Genomic DNA, 22,528 nt, shown 5'->3' on the forward strand with positions numbered 1-22,528 from the left:
TGGAATTCACCAATATGAAAAATTGCATTACATGAACGAAATGATTGTTTCCAGCACGATGACAGCTCCTTTGTTTTATTTCAAAATAAATTTATCCAGAAAATTGTACTTCTACTGCTTAAACGTATTATATTCACAGCTGGCTATAGCTTTTTTTTAAAAAAAAAATTGTCTCTCACTCTGCATGCAGGTTATGAGAAGTACAATTCTATGAGAGCTGATCCAACGCTGTGCTTTCTGGAACGGGTTGGCATGCCTGATGCAAAGGCCATAGCTGCTGAACAGAGAGGGACAGACATGTTAGCAGATGGCGGTGATGGGTAAGGGGGACATGAGAAAATTAATAAACTTTATCAGCACTGTATATGTTGGCATGAGTTCATATGTCATATTTTGCTTACATCTTGCCTGAGGATCTGAAGTGATTGTATGATGTAAAAAGTACCTAGAATTGTTTACACAGTCAAGCATGAAATATAAATGTGTAATTTGGTACACCATGCTGATGGCTTTTGTAGCTTTTTTGCTTTTGTCCATGAAATCATCCCTCTCTCCAAAAAAAAAATATAATTCTTGAAAATACTTCTTTTAAATATTTTATAGCGGTGAATTTGACAGAGAGGATGAAGATCCGGAATATAAGCCAACCAGAACTCCTTTCAAGGACGAAATTGATGTAAGAACTTCAACTTTCTGTCATTATGAATATATATAATTATAACTGATTCTCTGTGTTTATCTTAATATGCAATTCTTAACTTTGAGAGCTACCAGATAAACACACCTTACAAAGATTGTGTGCTGCTGTGTTTGAGAGATGACATATTTTTCTCCTGAAATGATAACATGTGGTCACCACTGAAAACTAAAATAACTTCTGTCTTCTCCCCAAGGAATTTGCAAACTCACCTCCAGAAGACAAAGAGGAGTCCATAGAAATACACCCAAGTAAGACTATAGCAAAGAAATTGAAAAGGCAAAAATGGGCCATTTAGTGAAGGGTGGAGTGTTTATATTACCCCGCGAGAGGACAGGTTGTGTTTTGGGAAAACATGGTAAACTTTTTACTGCCAATTGTCTTCATGCTTCACATCTTTCAAAACAATTATTTATTGTGTTTGAATAATCTACATTATGGCTTTCTGGGTTTCTAATCATATAGTAGAAATTGTGATGATAAAGACCGGATGTTCCATAGTGCAGCCGTTGATGTTTTTGCTGAGATAATCTTGGAAGTTATAGATATGTTGTTTTCTCAGTGTGGAGAAAAATTGCCAAGTTTAAGTGAGAATAAAGTGGGAAACCATAAGCATATGTGTTTCCTCAGAGGCAGAATGATCTTCGTAGTAATATATTTAAAGATGCATTGCATTAATTTAAATACTTACAGTATTCATAATGTTTGCATTCATAACATGGAATAATAATGCTTGATGATTATCTCTAAACACTTCACAAGCATTTCTGAGTTCTTAGAGTGGGATAGTTTCATTCTATTTTTTTATTTCCTGCCAATGTAGTTACCCTGTTTCTAATTTGTTATGCACCCATAATAATGAGGCATATGTTCTTATCAGATAAAACAGGAATCCAGTTCTAGCCATAAAAACTTTAAAACTTTTAGTGGTGCTTTTGCAATGCACAAGTACTTCTCTATTCTCTAGACAAGCACAGTGAGAGCAACGCTGAGTTAGGCCAACTCTACTGGCCCAACACTTCAACCCTGACTACCCGTCTGCGTCGCCTCATTACTGCCTATCAGCGCAGCTATAAAAGGCAACAAATGAGGCAAGAGGCACTAATGAAGACTGACCGCAGGAGACGTCGGCCTCGGGAAGAAGTGAGGGCACTAGAAGCAGAAAGGGAAGCTATAATAACCGAAAAACGACAAAAGTGAGTTTCTCAGCGATACCTTTCTTTAAATCTCATTTGAGCTTGTGTGTCACCAGTACTGCCCTTCTGTTTTAAAAGAATAAACTAAGGGGGCTTGGGGGCATCCAGACTGTGTTTGGACTCTCATTCATTCAGTGGCCTCACTTATCTTGCTTCTTCCTTGACTAGATGGACAAGAAGAGAAGAAGCTGATTTTTATCGTGTGGTGTCTACTTTTGGAGTTATTTTTGATCCTGTAAAACATCAATTTGACTGGAATCAATTCAGAGCATTTGCCAGGCTTGATAAAAAGTCCGACGAAAGCTTGGAAAAGTATTTTAATGGCTTTGTGAATATGTGTAGACGAGTGTGCCGAATGCCAGTCAAACCGGATGATGGTGAGTTTGAACTGACTGTAGGAATCAACATGACTCTTATGAGACAGTGGGACTGTTGAAACTTCATGCCCAGGTGTAATGATTCAAAATAGGTGTACATTTAATTGATGTTAAACAATACAAATTGTTGTCATTGCAGAACCGCCTGATCTTTCCATGATGATCGAACCCATCACAGAAGAGCGTGCTTCTAGAACTTTATATCGCATAGAACTGTTGCGGAAAATCCGTGAGCAGGTTCTGCATCACCCGCAGTTGGGGGAGAGGCTAAAACTTTGCCAACCGAGCTTGGACCTGCCAGAGTGGTGGGAGTGTGGTAAACATGACAAAGACTTACTGATTGGTGCTGCTAAACATGGAGTCAGTAGGACAGATTATCACATTCTGAATGATCCTGAACTCTCTTTTCTTGAGGCTCACAAAAACTTTGCTCAAAACAGAGGGGCAGGTAATGCAAATACTGTCTCTTCTGTAAACCCTCTGGGTGCTGGCTGCAGTCAAACACCACCTATTGTCCCATCCACACCAGTACAAGAAGAAAAGACAACAGAACAGACGGAGTCTAAAGTTGAAGGGTCTGAAAATCCAGCAGCCAAAGAAAAGTCTGATATCAAAGAGGAGACAGATACTGCAGATAAGGACACTAAACTGGACTGTAATGCTGAGGCTGAGCCTGGTTCTGTTAAATGTGAATTGAAAGACATAGAAATGAGTACAGATGTAGACCCAAAATCTATTTCTGAGAAAGGTTCAGAAGAAGACGAAGAGGAGAAACTGGATGATGATGATAAATCAGAAGAATCCTCCCAACCTGAAGGTAACGTGTTGGTCAGACCAGTTCTGTGTGCTTAGCATGAGCTCCACAGCTGTTGTAACTTGTGCCAGCTGGTGAGTGGCACTCACAGAGCGATTGTGGAGCTCAGGATGGGCTACATGTAGCAGCTCCTCTACCCTGCCGTGTATCAGGTGGCTTGATAAGCTTTCACAAAAACCATCCAGCATCAGCAGGGTACTCCCCCACAAGGGATGGCTTCTAAGATAGCTTGCTGAGCCAGTAAGCACAGTCTCTGTGCCAAATGCAGAAGGCTCTGCTGTAGTAATTACTGAACAAAGACCTGAGTTTAAAATGTTGCATCAAGCCTGGTTGTCTTAACCTATGTAGATGGGTTGATATTGGGTGGTTGGGAGCTTTTGTAGTTAATACCTGGTCATGGTTGTTATTCAGCAGGAGCAGTTTCTCAGGGTAAGAATTTTGATGAAGAAAGCAATGCCTCTATGAGTACCGCGAGGGATGAAACACGTGATGGATTCTACATGGAAGATGGGGATCCCTCAGTGGTTCAGCTGCTTCATGAGAGAACGTTCGCCTTCTCTTTCTGGCCTAAGGTTGGTTAGGGGTAGAATGGCACGTCTTGGTTAGTACAGACAAAATATGGGAAATGTATTTGCAAAATAACAGCGAGCTTTGGATGATTCTGCACTTATAGTGGGCAAGGGACTCTTTTCTGTGAATGATTTGTGGAATAGCATTTTATTCTTCAGTTTCATACAAATTAACAGAGGAAAGGAATTGCTTTACTGTAAATAGTGTTATTTAGTAAAACAACAAACTACTGACAGACATGAGCTCTTACAGGCTGCATAACTGTATGTCAGCAGAGTTGCACCTCTATTGATGGAGGAAAACTTAGATTTTTTGAGTTCTGGATTTCATCTGCAGAGCCATCTGCAGTGTTAAGAGCAGAGATTTTTTTAAGATCACCTTTTTACTTTGGGGTGAGGAGATTGTAGAGAAGAGTATTGGTGACCTACATGATCTAAGCCATTATGTAATGTTGACAGATGTAATTGTATTAAGGTGTCCTGCAAACATAAGCAGCAGTCTTAGATATAGGATAAAGCTGTATCTTATGTGGATAACAATGCGGAGAGTTATCTAATATAAAATATTTTTAAAAATATGAAACCGTAGCGTCGTAATTAATCCATACATAATTTAGTACTCTCCTTTGCAGAAAGGGTAGAAACAGAAATAAAGTAGTAATAGTCTTAAGCTTACTAATCACCATAACAGGGCCATCTGGTTTGGGATGGGGGGGCAGGGCAGGGGATCTTGCTCTTAATAGGCTTATTCCTGGGGAAAGCAAGCAGTCTGTTGCAGCTGCTGAGATTTGCTAGCGGCTTTTGCACTGTTCTGCTGTTAGGAAGCTAACTGATGCTCATATTCCCTAACCAGCAGTATTTACTGTAGTTCTGAAGTTTCTACTACTTCAGGCAAGCTAGCATAGAATGTGCTTGAATACTGAAATGGAAGAAATCAGATTATGCTTGTCTTCTTTGCCTTCAGTATGTGTTTTGGAAACGCAGACTAAAATCTTATTCCAGTCATAGCGTAAAACTAAAACAAAAAAAATCCTTCATCTGCACAGGTTCAGCAGAAGTAGACTAATAACCATAATTAGAGATTTTTAGCGTACACGCTTCAGTGAAATTTGAAGTGATAATGGGCGTGGAATGAAAATTGACATTCATTAGATGTCCCTAGGTTGGTGCCCATTTCATAACGTTGAACTTTATTAGTAGTGACGCTAATGAGGATCCACTTCCTAGGACAGAATTGCAGATCCAGCCTCTTGGATCTCAAGAACTGCAGCTTTAAGAAACTGATGGCATATGCTTTGATTTTTCCCTTCCTAACTGTTGATTTCGCTAACTACTGAAGTTCTGCAGCGTAAAGCAATATTGAGTTTCTGTTAAATTTGTCACTTGGTACATTGTCGTGTAGAAAACTTGGTCTGTCTTCTTCCTTCCCCCCCAATATAAATGCGGCTTTTAAATTCTAGTGATATTTTATTCTATTGTGTATTAGCTTGTCGTAAGGTGATCAGTTTATCCTGACCTGCAAGAACAGTTCTTCTTGAATGGATTTCTGAAGCTTTGGAAGCTGGACTGCATCACTATACTCATTTGAGTTTAAAAGGCGACCTTCACACTGACGGTTCACTCCATACTTTTCCTTTATGCAGGACCGAGTAATGATCAACCGATTAGACAACATCTGTGAAGCAGTGCTGAAAGGGAAGTGGCCAGTAAATAGGCGCCAGATGTTTGATTTCCAGGGGCTCATACCTGCGTATACTCCGACAGCTGTGGAGAGCCCTCTACAGAAAAGGAGCTTTGCAGAGCTCTCCATGGTTGGTCAAGCCAGCGTCAGTGGCAGTGAAGATATCACTGCTTCTCCTCAGTTATCAAAGGCAAGGCTGCATCTTTCTTTTCCTTTCATGAAACATTTTTGTCTTTCGTGTACTACTTTTGCATAACAGAAAAAAAAAATAGCATTTCTTTAAATAAAATAAGAGAAATAAAGTTTTTTCTTCTAATAAAATGAAGGCTTTGTTTTCAGAGTTACATGTTTGGACTTTTATTTTAAAGGCAGCACAGCAAACAGAGCTTTGCTAATGTTTGGAAATGCTCGTTTTTCATTAGGAAGATGCACTCAATTTATCGGTTCCACGTCAGAGGAGGAGGAGACGAAGAAAGATTGAAATTGAGGCCGAGAGAGCTGCCAAGAGGAGAAATCTTATGGAAATGGTTGCCCAGTTACGTGAGTCTCAGGTGGTCTCAGAAAATGGACAAGAAAAGGTTGTAGATTTATCAAAGGCCTCACGAGAGGCAACAAGTTCTACCTCAAATTTTTCATCTGTTACTTCAAAGTTTATCTTGCCTAATGTCTCCACACCCGTGTCGGATGCCTTTAAAACTCAAATGGAGCTGCTGCAAGCAGGTCTTTCACGCACACCCACAAGGCATCTACTAAATGGCTCTTTAATAGATGGAGAACCGCCAATGAAGAGGAGGAGAGGAAGGAGGAAAAATGTAGAAGGGCTTGATCTGTTATTTATGAGCAACAAACGGACATCATTGACTGTAGTAAGACAGCAACCTTTTTGTCTCATGTTTGTTTTTCTGTGTCTAGTACTTTCTGAATGTGAGTTTAAAGTGGTGTTACACTCTCCCTAATAGTAATGTACACTTTTTACCCAACCAGCTTTTTCTTTGTGTTTAGAGCTGTTATTTCTTTTTGAAACAAACAAAATGTTGTTCATATTGTTCATATCAAGTTTTTACTCCAGCAAATTGTGGCTGCATTTTAAGTAGCTTGTCCTTTTAAAAACACAAAAAACCTATTTTTTTTACAAAACATAATGTATTGATAACATACATATTGAGGCTTAACTATGTCTTCCGTACTATGTAGAAGAGGGAAGGTCTTGGGCCATTAACTGGAAAGACCCAAAAAGTGCTCTGTCTTTAGCTGTATGTCCTTTAATGGCCAAGGATGCTAAATTTACATAATTCCCTAACATAACAGTATTGCTTTACATAGTAAGAATATTTAAACCCTTTTAACTCTTGCATATGCAAAATCTCCTTAAGTATTTAGCTTCAGTCCCTAAAATTATTTCTCTGAGGTAACTGTTCCCTTGAAGTGAGAATTAATACAGATGTTAATGTTTTCAGGAGGATGCAGAAGTGACCAAAGCTTTTGAAGAAGATATGGAAGCCCTACCAGCAAGGAACATTCCATCTCCTGGTCAACTGGACCCAGACACTCGCATCCCTGTAATCAATCTAGAGGATGGGACCAGGCTGGTGGGAGAGGATGCACCTAAAAACAAGGATTTAGTTGAATGGCTTAAATTGCATCCTACTTACACTGTAGATATGCCGAGTTATGTACCAGTAAGTATGTGATTCTAAAAGTGTTGTTGTATTATACTAATACAGAAGTTAGTTTTATAGACATCAAAATTATTTTCTTCACATTGGGCTTAGTCTTCAGATTTTTTTAACTATTGGTTTTCAGTAGACGTGTTATCTTGAGCCACACTTACTTCAGTATCTATAAACACCCAGTGGCACCAGAGTGTGTGGGTTGCTTTTCACTTCTTAATATTTGTATATAGCAATGTGTTAAAACAGTGCTGGCATCAAGTTCTCCAGAATTCCTTCATCGGATAAGAAAACAGATTTTTTTGAGATAATCTGGGGGTAAAGTAATGGGCCCCTTCTTAAAATTCTTGTGAGAAGGGGTTCCATGATTGGTGATTTTTGTCAAGAAAATGAAAAACTAAAAAGAAATACATTTATCTTTTTTTCCAGAAGAGTGCAGATGTGCTGTTTTCCCCATTTCAGAAGCCGAAACAAAAACGACACAGATGTCGAAACCCTAATAAACTGGATATAAACACCTTGACAGGAGAAGAAAGGGTACCTGTTGTAAATAAGCGAAATGGAAAGAAGGTAAAAATGAAGTTAGTTCAGTGGAAGTCTTCAATAATGTCTTTGTACATGAAAAGCATGTTTTCTATTCCAGGCTTTATTTTGAAAAGCTTGATAATTTGGCGCTGGCAGTTGTTCTTACTGGAATGTACCACTCCAGTTCCTTTAGTTCCTTCTTTGCTCTTCTGATATGTTCATATTTACCACTTGAGTAAATAACTCTTACTTTTTGATACTATATGGCACATTTTTCTCCTTATAATGAAATACGAATGAATACAAATATGAATACGAATTTCAGCCTTATAATGAAATATGAATTCCATTACTAGCCCTGCCTAAGATGCAGCATTTTACTATATTTTTTTAAACATTATTTTCTCAATTCTAGTATCATTAGATGGTTTCTGTGTAGCTTTCCACAATCTGAACTGAAAGTCTTTACTGCCATCGTTCAGAGATGAAAGCGCACAGATAGAAAATGTCCCTATAAATAGTTGTTTGTTTGTCTGGTTTTTAAATTATTGACCTTGTCTTTTCCATTAGATGGGTGGAGCTATGGCCCCTCCAATGAAGGACTTGCCAAGATGGCTGGAAGAAAATCCTGAATTTGCTGTTGCTCCAGATTGGACTGACATTGTTAAACAGTCTGTAAGTGAAACTCTCATTCTATGCTTCACTGTAGATTATAACACGGAAAAGTTGAAGGCTGTGTAAGTTGATTATTAAGTCTTTATAGCTGGTTTTGAGCTGAGGAAATTGTAGTGTCTGGATGGGAGTTACCCAGTGTGGGGGGTGGTGATAGGAGGCTGCTACAGAATGGAGTTGAAGTACACTTGAAAAATCAGCTACAGTAAGGCAGCCTTCAGTATTTGTTTTGCCTTATTTTCTTCTTGTAGCAAAAATCCTTTATAAACACAGGTATTCATACATTAGGAACTATTCAGAAAATATTTGTCATATAACAAGTAGAATTCATCATCTTGGTAATAGGCAGCATCAAAGGATTGGGTTTTCTGCCTTTTGTTTTGCAACATTTGTTTGAAAATAAAGGCTATGATTCTGCAAATACTCATTTTAATAAAATATCACTATACTGAAGTTCAGTATGAAGTACAAAGGTGTATACTCATAACTGCAGTATATCAGAGTGGGGTTTTTTTAATGAAGCTACAGAGTTTCAGCATGTGGTGTTTTACTGTTGTGTTTAAATGTACAGAGTCTGAGACTTTACTTTCTTCAGTTTTTCTTACATGTTTTGCTGCCATTCACTGCAGTAGCTAGCTAGCCACAGTTTCCCAGGGTTGAAAAACAAATGGCTTTTGGAGTATGCTGAAATCCCCTGCGTTTCTTCCATCATCATCATCAGTTCACTGCTGAAAGCTATAAAAGCTAATGGAGAATAAAGCTTGTTTTTTCGCATCCCCTTTTCAGGGTTTTGTTCCAGAGTCCATGTTTGACCGTCTTCTCACTGGACCTGTTGTGAGGGAGGAAGGAGCAAGCAGAAGAGGAAGAAGGCCAAAAAGTGAAATTGCCAAAGCAGCTGCAGCAGCTGCTGCTGTAGCATCAACTTCGGGAATCAACCCACTACTAATGAACAGTCTGTTTGCTGGAATGGACCTCACAAGCCTCCAGAACCTACAGAACCTGCAGTCTCTCCAGCTTGCAGGCCTCATGGGCTTCCCGCCAGGGCTCGCAACAGCTGCTGCAGCTGGGGGGGATGCTAAAAATCCGGCTGCCATGTTGCCTCTGATGTTGCCAGGGATGGCAGGATTGCCCAATATGTTTGGACTAAGCGGACTGTTGAATAACCCGATAACGGCTACTACTGGAAATGCCACTACTGCTTCCGCTCAAGGAGAGACTGAGGATGGCGCTTCAAAAGCTGAAGAGAAGAAAAACGAGAATGAAGAGGAGAACAAAGACTCTGAGAAAAGCACAGACACTGTTTCTGCTACTGACTCTGCGAATGGATCTGTCAGTGCTGCTACTGCGGCGACTACCGCCACTGCCACCACTACCACCAACACCAACACTGGATTGCCCACAAACCCTCTGGCCTTCAATCCTTTCCTGCTGTCTACCATGGCTCCTGGCCTCTTCTATCCATCTATGTTTCTACCTCCAGGACTGGGAGGATTGACTCTGCCCGGTTTCCCAGCACTAGCAGGACTTCAGAACGCAGTGGGCTCCACCGAAGAGAAGGCTACTGACAAAACTGAAGGAGCTGCCTTTAAAGATGAAGAAAATCTCGAAGGCAGCGATGCAGAGGAGAGCCTCGATAAAACTGCAGATTCCTCCGTTTTAGAAGATGAAATAGCACAGGGTGAAGAATTAGACTCACTTGATGGGGGGGAAGAAATAGAAAACAATGAAAATGATGAATAACCAGTACCAGTTACAGTTAAAGTGTTTTAAACTTTTGACAAGTGGTAGTCCTACTGTTTACACTCACAGTTAATGTCCATACTTAGTTTTTATAAGCTGTTCTGTAACATAGTGTAGCAAAAAAAAAAAAGTTCAAGTCATGTTATACAGATGTGTCAAAAGGTATCTTGGTCATTAAGTATTGTGCAGTGCATTATTTATTATCCCTAGGAGAGATGAAATTTGAGAGGTGATCATGTCTTTTTAAGGAAATTGACATAATGCTCTGCTTTTTTTTTTTTCTTTTGGTACCATTGGTATTATGAATTAAGCAGCAATTTGTAATCAAGTGGCACTAATAGAAGGAAGTGCTGCTTAAAGGAAGGATGAAGTTATATATTTAATTTTTTTTTTTTTTTTTTTTTTTGCTGTGAAGGTCAAGATGAAATTTACCATACATATCGTACTCGCGCTTCATTTTGACTGTATGGGAGTTCACCCGCTCACATGCGCGCACACACCCACACACACACTCTCTCTCTGACAATCTTCATGATAGTGTGAATGTCTCTGTCTTGAGACGCAGCAATAATAAGGCAGCTGTTGAATGTGAAGAGTACCTTTTGGAAATTAACCCGCGGAGAAGGTTCTTACAGGATAAAGCTACAGTTTAATCGTCTCGTGATCTTGTAATGCACTGGTATAAACAAAAAGAAAAAAATCAGGTACCTTTTTTAAATTAAAGGACTTTGTTACTTTAGCCACAAAGCTAAACAGCATTACCTCAACTCTAAACTAGCCTTGAAGTTTACAGACATGACTTTGTAAATGTATTGTTTTTCTTTGTTGTGATGTCTTTTTATTTTTTTTTTTCTTTGGAAACTGCTATCATGTAAGATAAGATGTAAATTGCTGCCAACTGTAGTAATGATGCTTTTAATAAAAGTGACCCATGATATGCAGAGATGTAATTATAGAATGTAGTGTTTAGGGACATCACAATTGGTGTTCACTTTCTTTATTTGCATTGTGGCTTTTTTATAGCATTTTTCTGCTATATTCTTTATAGATTAGTGGCTGTAAATGCCGAACTGATTGTCTTCGAGGGACTAGGCAGGAAGAGAAACCTTGAATTACCTTCATATTTTCCGCTCTAAGTAACTCTACAGAAATACACACTAAAACCCCTACATTACTCCTTCAAAGGGGCATGAGAGACTGAGAATACTTTAAAATGTGTTCAGCATGTGATAATGTGGTACACTAAAGAACAAAAGGGCAAAAGAAAAATGAGGCTTTAATAGGCACAATATCTAGGTCATTTATCCTTGGTTAATGGGTAGAAAAACACAATGCTGTAGTGACAGCAAGGGATACAAAGGCTCTGTGGTATCCTGTAGGCCAGAGCTTGTGATGCCAGAAACCACTGTGTCAAACAACCTACATGAAACTAAAACTGACCCACTTTTCATAAAAAAACAGTGTCTCTTCTGGAGAGCTACCGATTTGTACCCTTTTGTGACCTTTTGATATTCGAGATAATGTACCACTGGAGAACTTCTGTTTTCACAATGTTGTCACCTTGGCACACACATACACAACCATCTTGAGAGTATGGATAAAAGGTTAGATTTTCAGTGGAGTACATGAAAAATTAGTTTTTTGCGTAGCCAGCTGTGGGTGGACCCCCAGCTTAGGACTAATATTATCTGTGCTTTTGGAATGCCGGAGCACTGCAAACCTTGCTCTTGAGACTGCTGCAAATTGTCACAAGAGCTCAAATGGACAAGTGTTGCAGGGCCAAAATTTGGTCCTGAAGGGGACATGTGAAAAGGGATGCACTTTGCCTGCAAAGAACACTTCATGAACGGTGAAAGTAGATGAGAAATGGAGGCTTAGGAAGCAAATTTTGTGTGAATGCATCATAGGCACGCACTGTTGAATAGATGTCGGGATGTCTTGTACTGCCACTTAAATAGATCCTATGGAGTTAATGAAGGTCAGGAAGGATTTTCCCCACCATGTACATCACTGAGCGGTTGACGAGGTGTGTTATTCCTGCCTCTTTCTAAAACATCACACGTACACCACAACAAAAGTGAGAGGCTGACAGCCAAGGTACGCTAACTTGAACAGGGGTGTTACATACTCTGAATTCATTTGAGCTGTTATTTAAGCCATTTAAATGCCTTGCGTCTTAGGTTTTTTTTCTTCTGCTTTAGAATTTGCACTGTAGAAGTTGGTGGGTGCTTCCCATTGTGTGTATTCCACATACTGGTACCAAATAGCCTTTTCTTTTTAAATTCAGTTTTATAATTCCCAGCAAAGATTTACACAGACTAATGATATCCCTTGGGAGGGCCCTTTTTAATTGGCAAGGCTAGAAATTATATTGTTAAATGCCACACTAACCCCCTTTCTTCTCCTGACCACCTTCCTCCATTGAAATGGGGAGAAATTCCAGTAACCAGTTTTTTTGGCATGGGAGCAGCCAAGTCATGGCATAGGGTGTCCAAGCGACAAATAAGTGAATCTTACCCCTATTACAAGTGTTCCCTCATGATAGTGTAACTCATCTGCCTTTCCTAATCAAAGGAAAAACAAAACTGGAGAACTGTTGCTGTGGAATGAATGCCGTGGTGATGGGGGAGCCTCTGTGCTGGGACTGGGCTTTCCAAACAGCCCTGCTTCCTAGAAACCAAATGGACCGCTCATGTTGGAAAGAAGGTGACATATGATTTTTGGAAGGGATATGGGACCCTGGTATGAAAAATGAAGTGGGGGGATTGCCATCTAATGTCCAAGAAATGTATTACATGAAAATATGAAGGTTTTTCTTTGATTTGAGACAGACTTTTTACATATTAATTATTGCAAAGATTCTCATGGAGTTTTAAAGTGTGTCTAAATGAATAAAAGCTTATGTGAGTAAGATGCTTAGATCAGATACTATTCTGCACTTGATTCACATCTGGAGCAACCTTTTGCCACCAGCCAGTTTTTGTGGGGCCTCCTAATGGTGACAGAAACATTAATGAGGTTGTCGAGGAACAGAAGTGACTTTTTTTGTTGTTTTCAAGAAGTATCTGTGCCACAAAGAACAGCAATGTTCTGCATACGAACACAGCTCTCTCTGTGTGCGTGGTGCGCAGTCCTGCCAAGGAAAACAACAAAACAACAACAAATCTCGGGCTATTCAAAACATACCTTTTTTTTTTTTTTTTTTTAAGAACTGGACTGTAGAGAACTGGTTACGAGTATTGAAAACTCTCACTGATGAAACAGCGGACAAAGCACTAAACTCATCCCAAGCATCTTCCGTCAACTTGGGTCTCTTATTTCATAGCTATGTCAAATGTCGAAGTGTACTGCTTATTGGAATAAGGCATGCTGTTTCTGTTGAGGGCCTTTGCCATTTAGTGCAGCAAAGTAACCACTTTTTCATTTTAGAGAGCCTTAAGATTTGGGTCGGGGGGGGCGGGTAAATTGTTCGTGTTCCTAGTATTAAGCTTCCCATTGAATTTTGTGTCGCGTACAAAACTGCTTGGGATGTTTAGGGTTCCTGTTGTTCTGCACCACGTGTTTTGGCTACCTCTGCATCCTTGATGTCAGGGCTGGGGGTCTCGGTCCTGCCGCTTCCAAACTCTTCCCTGGGGGCCTGGACGGTGCTGCCCCAGGGACGTTTTCTGTCTCTTCTCAATGGGGTGGAGCGCTGGTGGCTGGTTTTGCTGCAGTGCGGTGTCAATAATGTGTTGTAACCCTCCTTGGCTTCAAGTGATGATGCCTTGGAGAGACCTGAAATCGGCTTCTTACATTGAGAGGTGGTGTTTCAGGCATCCATTCTAATCACTAGCTTGAGTCAGCTGTTGTGAGGAAAATATGTGAAGGAAATGAAATTTTAAGGATGGACAATTGATGTGATCGAGGTTTGACAGGAATTTCGGAAGCGATGAAAAACCTCCATCTGTACGCAAGGTGAACATCCCAGCTCAGTCCACATGCAGCTTTAGGTGATAGATTTGAGGCAAAATAGCAACCACTGAATGGTTTTGTTTTTCCAGCTTTTATAAATTGCTATCAGCACTGGTAAAGCCATGAAATCTTAATAATTTGAGCTATTTGTGTTGCAGTAGCTCAATGCTGGTAGTTTCCAATCTGTTACTTGTACTCCCTCAGTCTTTGCTTAAAAAGAATTAAATACCAGTGATAGCTGCAAGTCAGAGACTTCATTAAATCCTGGTAATTGTAGTCTGCATTAAAAACAAAAACCCAACCCACCCATTTAGAAAGTTTGCTGGGAGTATGTAGGTGGAAGACGACACTTCTCACTGTAGATGCTTTTTTTCTTTTAGTTCCATCTTTCTATACGTGAGCTGTATTAACCTATGGGGCAATATAGAAATGTTGAACCACGGATTCATCAATCTTCTGGGCAGCTGCACCCACAAACCGAATGGCAGGCAAACCGTATGCTTTAAAATGTCTGGGAACGCTGCGCTCCGTGGGCAACGAGCGCTCGGCTCTGCTACCAGAGCTTCTGCAGCTCTCCGTGGACGACGCTTTGACCTTCCAGTTTTGGGGAAGTCCTGGGAACCTGCGGGCTCTGCAGGCCCGGGAGTTGGGAGCAGCAGCCGCCTGGTCTGTGCCATCGCTCTCCTCCCACGGGGCTTCTGCTATTGTTGGGCCCCGGGGAAGGATTTGCATATCTGTGAGCACAGAGCTAATGTTCGCTCCCTCTGCTCAGAGGCCCTGCAAGGAAACTCCGTGATCCTACCCTTTTTCTTTTTTTTTTTTTTTTTTCTAAGGGCTAGTAGAAAATAAGAGACGGCCATTGTATTTCACTGCAGCGGCATTGTTCTGCACCAGACAAAGATGGCATATTTCTCCGATCCATAGTTTCTGTTCCTTCAGCCATGGCTGGCTACTGATGAGCAGCTGTGCAGGCTCTGAATAGCCTAAGGCATTTCCTAAAACCATTAAAAATATGAGTTTTCCCCAAACATGTGCCAAACCCCTCCCAAAAATATGTGGCAGGAGGACGGAGGCAAAGCCTTTGCTCTTTGTCCGGAATATGTTTTCCTAAAATCAAACTTGCAAGGCATGCCTGCTTTCAGAGAAGTTCTCTCAAATGTATCAGTTGATTCCTGAATGACTTATTCTAGAAGAATATTTTTAAACAATAATATTTTTTTAGTGTTTTCTTTAAGGATTTTTGTGAAGAGGTTAAAGCAAAAGGTTTAAGCTATATAATTTTCCTTTATGAGCTGGACAGGTGCTTGTAATAAATAGTTGAAGAAAATGTTAAAAATCAGTCCTGTTCCTCAACTGCCATGTATCTGACATTTCTGAAATATCATTTTGGGCTGTCACTGTAAGGACACGCTTTTTCTTCCCAGACGTCTTCAAGTTCTTCTCAACCAGACTGGCCATCTTCTGCTGTCTCAGTCTGCAGCAGGCTTGCCATCTGCTATATGGCTAATCAATTCACAAAGGTGCTGCTGGGCAGTGCAGATTCCCTGTCCTCTGCCAATATTTTCTGGAAGTTGTCAAACATAGCTGAATTTGTTCTCAGCTGTCACAATCATCGCATTGATTCCAGCTTGTAGCACTCCAGTGACCAGTGGGGTACGCGCTTTGTTTTGCAAGCAGCGTTTGCTCTTTTGTGCCCGTCTGATTAGGCTGGAGCTATTGCCGGAGTCCGGGGGGGCACGTGAAAGGTGCCCTTTGCCTGATCTAAGTTGCCCACTCGCAAGTTTGGAGGGTGAGCCTGTGGGTGCGTCGGCAGACCAGGACTCCAGATTCCATTTCTAATTCTGTCTGCTTCCCCGAGGCGATTGCTTTAATTGCGCTTTCCAATCTTCAGAATGGAGAGTGACACTTGCCTTCTTCACAGAGATGTTGTGAGGCTAATGTTAGCAACAATCATGCGGTACTCAAACCACCCTGATTAGGACTGCCTGGTTTAAGAGACTTCAGCTCATCCTTGAACATGACAATCTTCATTACATCTCGGGCTGTCGTAATACATCCCCCCTCAATCAATTGCTGCCACTGCACGATGGCAAACCTGCCACCCCACTGCGAGATACCCGATCTGTCAGCTCGTCTCTACTGCCTCCTGCTCCCACACCGAACCGCGTGCCAAGCGCTGGGTCTCGCTTCTTGTCATCCCGTTGAGTCCCATTTTCAGGGCTTGACTACAGCCACGGTTTCTGCCGCGCAGCTTGCTACGGCTCGACCTTGGGGCCGCTTTCTGTTTTGGCTGCGTAGCACGTCATAGAAATGGGTACATAAATCAGCACACGGGCTTCTTCAGGAGGAGGGTTGGTTGTCGTTTGTGTTTCTTTAATGCTTCTTTGGCCGTACCTGGATCTCATGGTGAATCTGGTTCACCTGACTAATGCGGTTACCAAAGCTGCTTGTTCAGACACTGTTTTTAAGCTGCAGGATTCGTGTCAGTACAGCTTCGCGTTCTCCTAAAAAGGCTTCTGCCATTGCTCCACTGATGGGGCAAACCTGAAGGTAAAATGGTAGATTGCTGAAGCTTTACTACACTGTAGGCTAGTAGCTTCTCTTTCTCCCTGGGCATGCAGGAGAGCTGAAAAGCCCTCCTCTATTTCTTCCTTGGTTTTATTTACAGCTGCCTCAATAAGGGAGCTTGTGGACACATCAGGGACGGGCAGAGGCAAGATAATATTCCTGGGTTTTTTCCAGCTTTGTCTGCTTTGTGTCAGATAGCAAGAAGTGGTTAGACGATGTTTTTTAGCAGAAACTGGTAGTTTTACAAATGTCTTAAGTCCAGCTTTCCAAGTACCCGTTCCTATCAAAGAGCACCTTCTGTCACTGGCGCTGTACAACCTCACTAAAAAGGAGCATTCGGGAAAAGAAAAAGGCATCTGCTGGCTTGAAACAGTGTTTCACTCGAGCAAGCTTTTGCATTGCCCTATTAGTTTCCCTTGCCACATGAAGAGGTGCCATCACTTCTTATCTACTATATATTTATATCTAATCCAAAGGAAAAAAGCAATTTTCTGGAAGCCACAAGAGGCAAGCTCCAAAAGATCTTTCAGGCTGTTTTCAGTACATGTTGCTAAATACCTCATGTTTGTCAGCTCTTCTTGGCACCCTTTCTATGTAGCAGCCTCTAATGAATTTGGATCAGCTTCTGCACTGAGGGCTAGCAGGGATCGCACTATGCACCAACAGCATTTGACTACAACCATTTCAGAGGTAGATGTTTTTAACCTGGATTTTGAATATGATTTGTGAAACAGTTTTCATTGTATACAAGCTAAAAGATGAGTAGGCTTTCTTGTGCGCTCTTTAATGAAGTCTTCCTAAAGCAGTTGCAAGTTGGCATGCCACGAGGATCTTAACTAAATCAGAACAAATCACATTTCTCCGCTGTATGTTTAATTTATTCCTCATAAAGGTAGCTTTTTAGATGTCTTCTTAGACCTCATGCACATGGTGACCCAAGCAATGTTTGCGTGCCGTGGTATCAGCTTTTCTCGCTGAGCCTTTACTGTTTGCGCTACAGAAATAATCTGCAAGCGATTGTGGAGCTGTTTTTTATGTTTGTTTTCACTCTTTCTGATAAGCAAGGAAGAATAGGCAGGCAAAAGCAAATTAAATCTGCACTGATCTCTCTGACGACCAACGTAAAATGGGGTTGCACGCAAATGTCTGTGTGTCTGCTGCTCGCGACAAACAGAAACTGTCACGGGGAACATCAGAACCAGGAGTTCTGTGAGGAATGCGGAGATTTCTGTGGGAATGCTGTGATTTCCCTGCCCGGTTCAAGGGGGCAGTGACCCCCCTCCAGTGTGGGGTGAAGACTAGAAGGGGTATGGAGTCCTGCTTGTATTGGTGTGTTTTGTTAACAAAGACTACGGCAAGGGCAGGGAGAGCTTCCCTCATTGACTCTGTTATCCTGGGGGAAATGCACGGACAGGGCCGGCACAAGAAGCTTCTCCCCACATCCCATCCTCGTCAGAGTTTCTGACAGAGGAGCCTCAGGAGGGAGGAGAGCCAGAGGGGACAAAAGCCGCTCGTAACCTATGGGAAAAGAATGGGTTTTGTCTGCAAGATGATGAATTGCTGGTATGAATCAGTAGCGAAATGCAGGGCCTTTCCCTCATGATTCCTTTCACCTGCCAACAACCACTCAACCTTGGACACGAGCAGCTAGAGCCTCCCCGCAAAATGTGTGCGGGGAACACGTGGCACAGGCTTCTCGGTGCTCACTAGATCGCTGCTGGGCAGCTTTAAATCACAGAGCACGTTTTCAGCTGGTGCAGGCGCTACACATGCACTTGGCTGTTGGGAGGATGGAAAAGGTGAGGATGCTGTCCTGAAGAGCAAAATGTCACCAGGTGACCTACTCCCTCCAGACTAATTCTTCATGTTCCTTGAGGCCCTGGCCAGCAGGTTTAGTGGTTTTTTACAAGCTCATTTCCAAGTTCTGGTTTTATGTCCTGTTTTACGGTATGTTTATTCACTTTGGTTTTATTACTGGTTTACAGTAGCACAATTCTTGTGTTCGCTGGCACCGAACCTCATGTGAGCCTACAGCTATCATCCCCACAGCTAGAATGCTGACGGCAGCTAGTGAAATCCCAGTAGCGATGGATGTAACACCAAATGTTGCAGAGGAATCTCCAACTGGGAAAAATCCATAATCCTTTAGACATTTTTGCAAGCTTGAGTCCTGGCCGCCATAAAAATAAAGGCATAAAGCTAAAAATGAACCATCTCACCCTGAAGTACAGGCAAACTGACCACTCTGAGTTTGTTTAGGAATCACGTTTGACTCTAAGAAATCAGCCAAGCTAGGCACAAGTAATTCAGGAAGATATAAATGGCTACATTATAATGAGCAGACACCTATTTTAAGCATGATCTATGTTTTTAAGAAAATTCATTACAATAAGTCTTACAATACCAAGCTCTTCAATGAATTTTTCATGTCTGCATACCAAGATATATATAAAATGATCGTAATCATACACCTTTGGGGCAATGCTGAGCACCAGCTGTTTCACTGATGATTTATAGGTTGCCATGTTCAAGGTTAATAATCAGGAGAAACAGGTTACAGTATGCAATGCATTTATGTCAGGTTAGAAGTTCAGTAGTGAAGATATGATGTTAGGATGATATGTGCGGTTTTAATTAGCTACATCTAGAAAATTGTATGCAACCGCTTTCCAAAGGTAAAATCTGTGAAAAATTACCAGTGCTAATTTTTATTTTCAACTCAGTTGAAATTAAGCCAGCAAAATACCCTCCTCGTCTTGTCTGAAACCTGAATGCAAACTGCCTCAGCAGTCACTTCACACTAAAAATTCAGTGCTGAGGTGGATGATGTTTTTCCCAGGACAGAGAGCAGGATGGTTTAGACCGCAGATGCGGTTGCACTCCATGCTTTGCGAGCTGCCGTACTTCGCAGCCCAACCCATTAAGATAAGACGTTAATGTCCGTCAGCGTGCAAGTCTCAAAGCAGCAATGGAGATGGTGGTGATGGGACACCAGCCCGTGCGGCCACCCCAGCTGCTGGTAGGGGCATTGCTGATGGCCATGGTTGTTTCCTCCCTGGCTCCAGCTACATCTGCATGTTGTCCTGCAAGTGGACTATTATAACTGTGTGATATCCGAGATCTGATCACCTATGCAGGATGTTTACTTTAAACAACGACAACAGCAAAGGTTTGGAGCCAACAATTGAAACCACAGGCCTTTTTAAAGTTTCTGAATGGTTGCACCTTGGTTTAAGCGGGGAGCTGCCTGCAAACCAAAAATCCTAGAGCCCAGCGATGTGGAAAAATAGTTGCTGGTCTGGAGCACAAGTCTGATGAGGAGCAGCTGAGGGAGCTGGGGCTGTTCAGCCTGGAGAAAAGGAGGCTGAGGGGAGACCTGATCGCTGTCTACAGCTACCTGAAAGGAGGTTGTAGCATGGAGGGGGTTGGTCTCTTCTCCCAAGTAACAAGTGATAGGACAAGAGCAAATGGCCTCAAGTTGCACCAGGCGGGGTTCAGATTGGATATTAGGAAAAAATCCTTCCCAGAAAGGGTTGTCGGGCATTGGAACAGGCTGCCCAGGGAAGTGGTGGAGTCACCATCCCTGGAGGTGTTTAAAAGACGTGTAGGTGAGGTTCTTAGGGACATGGTTTAGTGGTGGGCTCGACAGTGTTAGGTTAATGGTTGGACACCACCTTAAAGGTCTTTTCCAACCAAAATGATTCTATGAACAGCACTGGAGTTTTCTGACACAACCAAAAGGTACAAACTTTTCTACTAAGGCCTGAGGAGCTTTAGCTGCTTGCAAACACCAGAGTCCCCGAGCAGGGCCTTGGAGCGTTGTTATCGCATTGCTTTGCAAAAACCTTTGCTGCTTCTGTTCAGTTTTCCTGAGCTCCCTCAAAGCTGAATGCTCGTTCCCAGAAGTCGGCAGCTTTCTCCACATGCTGCTGTGATTATATTCACAACAGGGAACTCCAAATAAGACGAGGAAATGGCCTAATTCATTTCACAAGGATGGCTTTAAATCTCAGCAGATTCAGCAACAGCAGACTCTTTTCTGGATTAAAACAGTGGATCCATCCCATCTTTGCGTTTTCAGCTGTGTTGCCCACCAGACCGGGGGTCACGGGAGGTGTTCTGGTGCCGGTTTACCAGCCCTGGGTTAGGTCAGGCTTCACACACACAAGTTGCTGCATCCAGCTCTTCCTCCAGGACTGACCTGTGGCTTAGAAGGATTTGAGTCGTGGGCCACCAGGAGCCCTTGTTAAGGATTTCCTTGGTGCTGAGATGCTACGTGCAGCGACATCCCTCAATGCCAGACCTCAACTGCATGCTTTGATTGTTGGATGTCGTGCATTCAAGGCCTCTCTCCACTTCCCGCTGTGCGTTGATGTATGCTAAACAACCTGTTGAACTTATAATAACTAATGCAGCCTGCCCTCTAAACAAATGGGAAGAGGCACCCTGGCATAATAAAATCACCAGAGAGAGGGCAAGGAATAGGACACAGATGAGATTTCATTCTCATAAATTGCCCCTCTATTACACTTGGAGTATATTCACAATAGGGAACTCCAAATAAGATGAGAAAAGAGGCTAATTCATTTCATGAGGATGGCTTTAAATCTCAGCCTATACCCATGCTAGAAAATTAATTATGGCTATGATGAATGAAAGGAGAAGTTATACCAGTAATGAACATCACCATATCCTGCTTTCTTAGCCCAATAAAATTTTCTTTAACTGAGCAGTGGCATTCATAAATGTCAGCAAAGCAAAACCTGAGGATAATAGGACACGTTGACCTGGGTGCAGGCAGTGGTGCCTATGGGTACGGGAAAAGCTGTTGGAGCTCTTACATGTTTGTGTGAGATTTTAAAAGGCCAGGCTGTCTTAGGCATTTCATAGAACGACTGATCAGGCAGTGGAGAAATAAAAACGCATGATATAAACATTATTACTGAGAAGTGTGGTTGATGGTGGAGGGAGCTGGAATCCCAGGAGGAAAAGTTGGCTGGATTCTGGTCTTACGGCATCCAGTCCTAAACAAAATAACCTAAATTGTCCTATTCAGTTATTAGGTTGTGTATTCTGCGTTATTGTTGAAGGGCTAGTGCTCAAGCATTTTATTTCACTAGTATTTCGGTGTATATTTTCCTCTCATTAGCCTGGCAGGTGCCTTTGGAGGTCTAACAAATCCATTGCCCTAAAAGAGGTCTGACCACCCTTCAGGCTCTTCTGGTCATGTTTGCTTAACCTGTTCTTAAAGACCTTGAGCTCCCACAAACCATGCCATGCTTTGCTCACATTTCGACTTACTCTCCTTGCCATAGTTTTTGCTATGACCGTTATTCCCATTCTCCGTGAAGAAGGAGAACCAAAGGATCCCTTTTCCTTGGCAGCAGTGTTTTCTACCTTGGAAATCAATTATCGTATTCCTCCTCCATCTTTTTGTCTTCAGACTGACCCACAGTTGACCCCCGCAGGTTGCCCCTTCCAGACTCCTCCACTCGGTCGGTCTCAAAGCAGATCCCAGGACTTGGCTCCCTGTTTGGGCTGGCACAGTCCATGCAGCCGGCTTGCTTCATGTGGGGCTTCAGCTCTTCCCCTTCAGACCTCCTGGTACCCATCTTCCCTCATGTGTTGTGGTGGTCCATGGTCATCTTGTGATGTCTGTTTCCCCAGCGGTCCCCTCGCTGGTCCCCTAGCTGGTTGCCCCTCCATGCGTTATTTCTGCAGAACTGTAGTACTGTACTGCTTCTCATCGGACTGTAAGAGTATTTCTCCACTTCATCATTTTGAATCAAGACTTTTTAAAGTGTGAACGTTGCTGTTCAAAGTATTTCAAGACTCTCCATGAAAGTGTGATCTCTGTACCTTACTAAACACTGTTTGCACCAGGTCCTGGGATGCCTTGCAGAATCTGCATTTAACCATAAACTAAATCCTTTTGTATAGTTTCCAATTTGATTTTCAGTTGTGTCGCAGGAGTTCGAGCTAGAGCATGCTTCCCAATTTACTTAGGAGGATGCTTGGAAGACTGTATCAAAAGCCTCGCTAACCTCAAGTACATCCACAAAGCCTAT

General features: G+C 42.1%; 1 protein-coding gene across 5 annotated transcripts in view; it reads left to right on the forward strand.

The window, feature by feature from the left end:
- The window catches only part of CHD7 (chromodomain helicase DNA binding protein 7), a 131,813-nt gene extending 120,915 nt beyond the window's left edge, over positions 1 to 10,898 (forward strand). For 3 of the 5 annotated variants that reach the window (XM_065630317.1, XM_065630319.1, XM_065630318.1), the window contains 13 exons: positions 191 to 320; positions 604 to 676; positions 894 to 948; positions 1,665 to 1,893; positions 2,062 to 2,270; positions 2,410 to 3,087; positions 3,496 to 3,656; positions 5,297 to 5,524; positions 5,757 to 6,200; positions 6,792 to 7,013; positions 7,434 to 7,574; positions 8,100 to 8,204; positions 8,988 to 10,898. In XM_065630317.1, the coding sequence (XP_065486389.1) occupies positions 191 to 320; positions 604 to 676; positions 894 to 948; positions 1,665 to 1,893; positions 2,062 to 2,270; positions 2,410 to 3,087; positions 3,496 to 3,656; positions 5,297 to 5,524; positions 5,757 to 6,200; positions 6,792 to 7,013; positions 7,434 to 7,574; positions 8,100 to 8,204; positions 8,988 to 9,941 (3,629 nt within the window). In that variant the 3' untranslated portion in view covers positions 9,942 to 10,898. The remainder of the gene's footprint in view (positions 1 to 190; positions 321 to 603; positions 677 to 893; positions 949 to 1,664; positions 1,894 to 2,061; positions 2,271 to 2,409; positions 3,088 to 3,495; positions 3,657 to 5,296; positions 5,525 to 5,756; positions 6,201 to 6,791; positions 7,014 to 7,433; positions 7,575 to 8,099; positions 8,205 to 8,987) is intronic. The other 2 variants (XM_065630321.1, XM_065630322.1) reach the window with 2 other exon arrangements.
- The last annotated feature ends 11,630 nt before the right edge of the window (positions 10,899 to 22,528 follow it).

The sequence above is a fragment of the Caloenas nicobarica genome, chromosome 2 (assembly GCF_036013445.1).
Source record: "Caloenas nicobarica isolate bCalNic1 chromosome 2, bCalNic1.hap1, whole genome shotgun sequence".
Classification (NCBI taxonomy): Eukaryota; Metazoa; Chordata; class Aves; order Columbiformes; family Columbidae; genus Caloenas; species Caloenas nicobarica.